Source organism: Acanthisitta chloris, unplaced genomic scaffold (genome assembly GCF_000695815.1).
Source record: "Acanthisitta chloris isolate BGI_N310 unplaced genomic scaffold, ASM69581v1 scaffold26656, whole genome shotgun sequence".
NCBI lineage: Eukaryota > Metazoa > Chordata > Aves > Passeriformes > Acanthisittidae > Acanthisitta > Acanthisitta chloris.
In genome coordinates this window covers 1-8,153 of record NW_008679139.1, presented here as the reverse complement: position 1 = coordinate 8,153, position 8,153 = coordinate 1, and the positions used below count along the sequence as shown (strand labels likewise).

The window sequence follows — 8,153 nt, the reverse complement described above, 5'->3', positions numbered from 1 at the left end:
GAGTGTGACAAAAGGCCTTTTGAGGTCCAGTCTGAGAGCACAATGTCATATGGGGTGTTACTTTTGTAATTTGAACTACAGAGCTGGGCCCTTAGGTACCTGCTGTGGTGAAGTGTTAACCTTTGCTTTAGGCAGTGGTGCAGCAACAGTTTGGTGCTCAGACTGATCCAGGGAGCTCCGCTGAGCCCTGATGTAACTGAACTGCTTCCACCAGCTCAGCTAGACCTACCTCACGTACACATGGGAGCAAAACACGCTAAGAAAACTGTAGCAGTGAGACTATAATTTTCAGTGTGTGTACACTTTCACTTAGAACGTGGCCTTACAGGTGGGTTGTGTAGTTAACTAATTTATTTTCTTAATAAATGCAGAACGTTGTTACTTAGAGGTTGGAGCATGGGGAGAGGATTGTGTTAGAAATTTGCCAGCAATCATTAAAAACACGATGGTGGATTTTCAGTGCTGTCATTTTTTTTCTGCAAATACAGCTGGATGCTTGTGACTTATTTTAATGTAGGGCTCCCAAAAGGGAGTTCATGTGCAGGAGTGAAAGGTAAGACTTTAATCAAGTGGTTAGAAAATTGTACTGAAAAATCTTTAATGGTCCTAAGTCTTAATGCCATATGTTGTATCCTAACTTAATCTGTCAACTTAAATTTGTCATTTTGGTAACATTAACTTTCTTCCTTATTGAAATAATTTCCTATAGCAAACTCTTCCATGTCCGACCAGTCACTCAGACTGATGTGTACAGAGCAGATTCCAAGGAAATTCCTAGGATATTCCAGGTATTCATTAATAAATTAATGCTTCTAATGTAACAGATGTGGTATTTCGCACATTGTCAGAAATACTGTCTAATGAAATATTTACTAAAAAAATTATTTTAAAATTGATTCTAGTCTAATTGTTCAGTCTTTCTACTTAGATAATGACTCTGAATTTACATTTGTCCTCTAGGAGTGCTGAGATTATTTTGCTTTGATTCTAGATTCTGTATGCTAATGAAGGAGAGAGCAAAAAAGAACAGGAATTTCCTGTGGAGCCCATGGGAGAGAAGTCAAATTACATTTGTCACAAAGGACATGAGTTTATACCTACTCTTTACCACTTTCCAACCAATTGTGAAGCTTGCATGAAGCCACTGTGGCATATGTTTAAACCTCCTCCTGCTCTAGAATGTCGCCGCTGCCATATCAAATGTCACAAAGATCACATGGATAAAAAAGAAGAGATTATAGCGCCTTGCAAAGGTAAATACCAAGTGTTTGAATATGCATGTAGTGCTGGAGTGACAAGGCATTCTGATAGATCAGAGGATCCTAGTAATGGTCTGATACCAACTAGAAGTAAACAGGTTGGCTTTTCTTTCATTAGTACACTGCCATCAGCACCTTTGTAAGGGTGTCTGCGTGAGGGTCACTCACCGCTGTGATTGAATGACTTGTGACTGCAATACATGCATGCCTGTTGTGTTGTCAGCCTCTTGCAGTAAAGTGTGGTCGCTGTAAGGCAGCTCACACTGCATGTTGTGCTCTTTGCTGTGGGAGACTAGTGTTAGCGCATGTAATGGAATGGATGACATCCAGTGAAGGTTACTCCTTGTGACATTATGTAGTTCTTGGGCTCAGGCACATCTCTGTGTTACTCTTGTTTTTTTCCATGTGAGTGGCTATCCTCCATAATTCTAAGTTGTTACTCTCTAAATATAAGGAGGAAGCACTTTCAGCAGCCCAGGAGCCTCAGTTTGGCAAAATCTGGTTCTTTTTGCTTTTGATTTCTCTGTGTTGACTGAGAGAGTATGGCCATCTGACAGCTAACTTTTGATGTGGATGCATGTTTAGAATTATAACAATATTCATTATCATTACAGTGTACTATGATATTTCTACGGCAAAGAATCTACTACTGTTAGCTAATTCTACAGAAGAACAGCAAAAATGGGTGAGCCGACTGGTGAAAAAAATACCCAAGAAGCCTCCAGCACCAGACCCCTTTGCTCGATCGTCTCCCAGAACTTCCATGAAGGTACAGCCAAACCAGTCCATCAGACGACCAAGTCGACAGCTTCCTCCAAACAAACCAAGGTGACATAAGAGCTGCTATTTAATGTATTGTTTTAAATGTTTTACTGCAATTAATGTCATATATGTTAATAAGAATAATTGATCTCAATTGTTGTTGACTATTGGCATGTAATCTGACATGTAATCTTCTATAAACCTCTAAGTTCTAAGAAGAGCCACCATATTTGTTCCCTTGTTTGAAGGACTTTGCACTACATGTTAGTTGACCCTACCTTATTGATAATGTGTCTTCTTGCTCTTACCTGAAACAGAACTTCTGCTGTCATCTGTGGCCTAATAGTTCCTGTGAACTGATAGGGAAAATGGGATTTAACTAGGCAAAGAGTCAGTGAGAAGGGATGTTAAGATTTTTTAAAAGAAGAATAAAAATTTAAAAATTTACCCGGTGGCCACTGCTGCGCCTGATTTGAAGTTGAGCAAGGGTGCTAGGTGCTTGTGGTTCTGATGAACCTTAGAGACAATTAGGTGCCTTCAAAAATCAGTATAGAAGGCCTTACACATAAGAAAAAACTGTATGTATTTAATTTTTTATTTCTTGGGTTTTGGGCATATGTTTAAGTTCCTGCCCTGTTCTAAAGTTAGACACTTGATCAGAGATTTTTTATGTTAATGTGTACTTCATCTGACCAAATGTATATATCTCTATGTCTGACTCCGTTTACAGTTGATGTTTAGGAAGAGTTTTTTCAGAATTTGTGTCCTATTGTACAAAAGGAGCACACAGCCTGCTCTCAGACATCTGCAGCTAAAACCTGATGCAGATGAATCTCACTTCTGCGTCTCTGCCCATGTGGGTTCCATAGGGTGGAGACTGTTGCTGTACTGGCAGGCACCTCTCTGAGCATCTCTGGTGCGTTTTGAAACAGAGAAGGAAGATGGGAGGTGGAGGGTCACTAGTTGGTCAAGTAACTTACCCAAAGGCTGAGAGAATTGGTATCAATTTGTTATTCAGCCTAGAAGGACTCATGCTTATGTCTCATGATTTCCTCAAAGAATAGTTTTACCAGAATCTTCTGATTTGGGAAAATAGGTTCAAACAAAAAAAACCCAGTAATCTATTACTGGATCAGCTTTAAGGAGCAAAGTCCTATACTGTGCTGTGGAAGTGATAGCATTCTGCAGGTAGTATTTATGCGATTGCAGAGTACAGAATTTCTGTTTTTTACCAGCTTGCTGCTTTTCATCACCTGCAGCACTAGCTAATACTTGCTTCTGTCAGTCCCCTGTTGCTGCTAGCCTTTGAAAAGGTTGGTCCGACTTGCTGTGTTTGTTGCAGGATTCCAGCAGCAATGGACAGTTCAGCAAAGGCTTAACATTTTTCCCCAGAGAGGTAATTTGGCAGGGGCTAGACAGGATTGCTGTCCTTGTTTCTGTAACCAGACTGGCACCAGTAGCTCAGCTGGCTGGGTGAGAACTGGGTTGGGTGCATTGCCAGAGTTACAGTAGAGAATGCAGGGAAAACACACACTTGCTGGGATGCTGCTGGTACCACAGAACATCCTTATGCTATGAAAAGTTAGGTCTTAAACAAATACTGGTATTTTAATGGCTGGAAATGCATAGCGAAAGGACTTAAAGGGACTTAATTTCACTTCTAACTTTCATGCAGTCTTATTTTTGGTGATTTAATTTACATATTTAAAAGAGAGTCAGACCTCATAATTTGGATTTTAAATGAATAGATTATTTTAATTATAATCATGAAGGAAAAAAGTTTTTTAATCATTTTTAAGGACTTTTTAGAGAATGAGAATCAAAGGGATCACTTGAACCAAGAGGCATTCCATCTGGATAGAAGGAAAATCCAGCACAGGGAGGCAGGCTAGTGAGGCTGGACAGGTTCCATCCGTAGAGGCTTTCAAGATCTGACAGGACAAGGCCTTGAGCAGCCAGGGCTGGCCTTGTAGCTGACCCTGCTTTGAGCAGAAGTTTGGGCTAGAGACCTGAGCTTCCAACTGCATAGTCCTAAAAGTGCTGTCTCTGCTAGGAATTTCACACAGTGATTGCTACTCTAAGGTTTTCATGGCTGTTGTTCTTTGTGATGATTTAAGAAAGGGCAAACCAGTTTTTGATACAGACCGTATCATTTCTGCTTAGACATTCCGTTCGATTGTGCCAAAAGGATAATTCCAAATTAAAAAAAATCAGTTTTACTGTATTCTAATTCCTCATAAACTCTCTAAGTGTTTCAGCCATAGTTCATATAAAAATTAATATTGAGCTTTTTCAGGGAGATATCACATTTAAAGGTTTACGTAATTTAAAACCTGAAAATCCAACACACACCTCCAAAAAAACCCATTTTGCTTAAAGCATGTGATTAACTACATTAAACAGTGTAGCATGTCTCAGTTAAAACACACTGACACACTGTCAGGGTAAGGTTTCTATGTCTGCCTCCTGTGGTTGGCATATAATCCTGATTTCAAATCCTTTGAGCTCACTGGAGAGATGACTAGACTGGGTTTCATTTCTTGTAGCTATAGCAGTTGAGGAGTTAGTACTTAAGGCATTGGTCTAAGATTGTTCAATAACAACAGACAGAGAGCTGAATGCTTCTAGACAATGATTCATCCCACCCCAGAATAAATGCCTCAAGTAAAATGACTCATTTGCTGACAGGGTTTGCCTCACTTGCTTTCTTTGTTCTGTAGTGACCATAGAAGGAATGCAGACAGTGAGGCCTAGAGAACAAGTTGATATATCCTCTTTTTTGGCATTGCTTAACTTTAAACAACGAGCTACAGAATAGCTGTATAGTGTAATCTGCATTTGGGATGCAGTAAAATCCTGCTGTACTTGTTTGTACATTCAGGTGAAGCTACCTTATTCCGTATTCTGTTCAGCAATTAAGATTACTTGATTTTACTGGAAAATTGTTAGCTTTGCATTATTGTCTGGAAAGGGGAAGCAGGAAAGCATAAAACCACCTCAGTCAGTAAGACAAGCAGCAAAACAGAAAACATTAATTTAGTGAAATGTACATATTTGTCTTTTCTTCTGAAATTTTTGAGGAAAAAAAATCACTATGGTAAGTGTTCTATATGGAATGATTTTTGAAATGAATTTTCAATGTATAGAATATCCCTAGCTTACATAGACACTAACTGAATTCCTATTCCATGACAGGCGAAGGAATCAACCTACCTACCTTAACACAGTCTTTTACTCAAAAAGGTTTAGTGATAACAAATGGAATTTTGAAGTCTTTCATAGAAGTGTGATGCTCATTAAACATCAAACCCTCCTGTTGCAGATTACTTGATCTGGCATTTAAGGACTGGGATTGGTCATTTGATGATGTTGATGATATTGATGGTGATGATGACGATGTTTTTGATTTCTGAAGAAGTATAAGGGGTAAATCTAAATAGAGAGTAGTGGATTTGTTTGCCTTTGAATACAGCATGCTATGTTGGATTTTGTTTCTCAAAATACAGAAAAAGCAAGATCTCATTTTAATATTTGAAACAGTAAAAATGAGATTCTTTTCATGATGTCGAACTTCTAGAGGAGTTGTTTTCATTAAAAAAATGTTGTTGCCTTTGTCAGTGTTTTTATTTTTCTAATTTTAGATCTTTTTCTTTCAAAATTCATGTCTGCCTGCCTGGAAAAAAATTACCTGCTGTTGTCAGGGTCGTTGCTCATCTGTAGTGCTAATACTGCTAACCTCAGCAGAGAATACTTGAAGGATAAAAGGGAGGTGATAGCAGTTGGATGTTTAGCTGAAATAGACTTGGTATTTCCAAATACTTTTCATTTTTAAGTTTTTAACATAAACTGATTGGCCTATGGCTAGCAGACATGAAATCACTGGAGTTCTGCATTTTGCTTTTCTACCTGTGTTCTGAAGTGAATTTGACTTGGCTTTCCTTTGCAGTGCTGTGCTTTTTGGGTACCTAACCGTGCATTTGAAAACTATGTAAACAAACAGGCTTTGCAGCTTCTGTAATGTGGTTTCCTTGACTGCTCTAGAACAGATTCGGCTGGTTTAGTGATCTAATTTGTCCCATGACTTAAACATGAATGTACTGGAAATAGTGTTAACTATTTTATAGATCTCAGTGTTGAAATCATTTTACATGTTGATGCAATTTTATGTTTACACAGAAAAAAATTCCTAAATGTTAAATGCTTAAGAATTCTCTTAGTACATGAGGTTTGTCTCAGCCCTATAAAAGAAGGGGCAATGACAGGAGCTCTGGGGCTGCAGCTCAGCTGTGTGCTCAGGGGCCTGAAATACCAGCTCCTGTAGAATTTAACCGGCTTAGTGTTCACAGTAACAAGCATTGCGTTCATGAAATATGCTGCATCTTTGTGTATTAAAAGCTCACAAATCACTAATCTTTTAGAAGTGATTATTACATTGTGCTTACTGTACTTTACCCTCATATATTACAAGGGGGGTTAATTGATTTGGGATCGTCATGCGCAAGGATGTGCCATACTTTAGTATTGATGCTGTTGGATGCAGAGGAGTGCTGTTTCTCCCAAGTATGCTGATGAGCCCATCTTAAATGAAGACTTGGAAGTATATTTTTGTCAGATTTACATTTGTTGCATTTACTGACCAAACTTCCTGCTTCTTTTTCAGCTAACTGCTTTCCGTGAATGCAGACACAGTTCAAGGTGATAATTTTCTTCCTGTTACAGCAAGACTGAAACATATCCCAAAATATATTAAAAATATATATTTTCCTGAGAGATTGTGCTATATATATCAGAGGTTTACATTTTTGCTGCAATATAAATTACTAATCTCTGAGGGTTTTCCCGTATTCTCCCATGTGACTGATAAATTGAGGAATGGTTGATAAATAGTAAAAGGATATGTTAGGTAACCTTTCAAAGTCTGTTCCACAAAAGCTTTCTTGGCAAAACACATACACTACATTTCATAAAAGGATTGAGAGGAATGAATATTAAAGTGGAAGAAACTGACTTTTCAGCTTTCGTAAAGATGCCACCAGCACATCTGCAAGAAGAACCGGAGGAAGATCCATCATAGTGCTATAGACTGCATCTGTAAGAAGTGACCATTATACTGTGTATATATATTGTACTGTAATACTGCAAGAGGGTTTTAAAAATCTTTCCACTTTATTTTTTTATGCTTATTAATCTGATACCGTTACTTATTGCAGTTGCAACTATGCACTTGTATAAAGCCATAATGTTGAAGTTTATATCATTCATACACGTCTATCAGAAGCTGCATGTCAGTGTTCAGCAGCTAGTATAGGTTTGAAGTATATACTAGTTTCAGCTGCATCATAATGGGCAGTCCTGTTTTACCTGTCTAATTGCCTTAATTTAAATTCTTTTCAATTTTTTTGCCCATTCTTTCTATTTAAGGAAAAGGAAAGTTTACCAGCTCTTAGGATGCAATTTTGCTTTGTGGCAGAAAAAATAGTGCACTATTTTTACACCTAGTAAGTATATCAATGTCAGCCTATTTTGAATGTATATGGACTGGTTTTAAGGGTGGAGAAGTGCTGGTTACACAAACAGTGTGTGAGAGCATTGGAATTACCAGACCATTTGCTTGTACATGTAACTGCTCATCCAGCCCTTTTTACAAACCTCAGTACTAGCTATTGACTTGTATTAACCCTCATTAAGTGCTATGAAACTTCATTTTGCCTTGTTTTTGCATACTCTCCTAGATGTGTTTTGTTTTTTATTTCTGGAAAAAAAAAAGGATCTGTGACTATTTTTACATTTCACAACACAATATCCAAGGACTGTCACAAACTTTAAGAAAAGTAAAACATACTGTAGATGTATTTTAAAGTTTTAATCTGGTTCTCTAGCACATAGCTATAGGCATAGATAAATATTTCAGTAGTGTGTTTTGAGAACTGATAGCTGGGAAGAAAGGGCCTCAGAGGCACTTACTCTGACTTTTTTTTAATCTTGGAGTTGTACAAAAAGTATAATTTATGTGGGCTCATTCATGATGTGTTCATAATTATCCCAGAGAATGCATGTTCTATACAACTACAGTATGCGATGTTAAACATATTGACAGTAAAAAAATGTAGTCTCCTATTTGGTCTCTTTATA

General features: G+C 37.8%; 1 protein-coding gene across 1 annotated transcript in view; it reads left to right on the top strand.

Annotated features, from left to right (window-relative positions):
• Positions 1 to 7,292, top strand: part of ROCK2 (Rho-associated, coiled-coil containing protein kinase 2) — a 54,241-nt gene extending 46,949 nt beyond the window's left edge. Inside the window, exons 30-33 of the mRNA XM_009077188.1 lie at positions 710 to 788; positions 992 to 1,253; positions 1,874 to 2,087; positions 6,682 to 7,292. Of these exons, the coding sequence (XP_009075436.1) occupies positions 710 to 788; positions 992 to 1,253; positions 1,874 to 2,087; positions 6,682 to 6,685 (559 nt within the window). The 3' untranslated portion in view covers positions 6,686 to 7,292. The remainder of the gene's footprint in view (positions 1 to 709; positions 789 to 991; positions 1,254 to 1,873; positions 2,088 to 6,681) is intronic.
• The last annotated feature ends 861 nt before the right edge of the window (positions 7,293 to 8,153 follow it).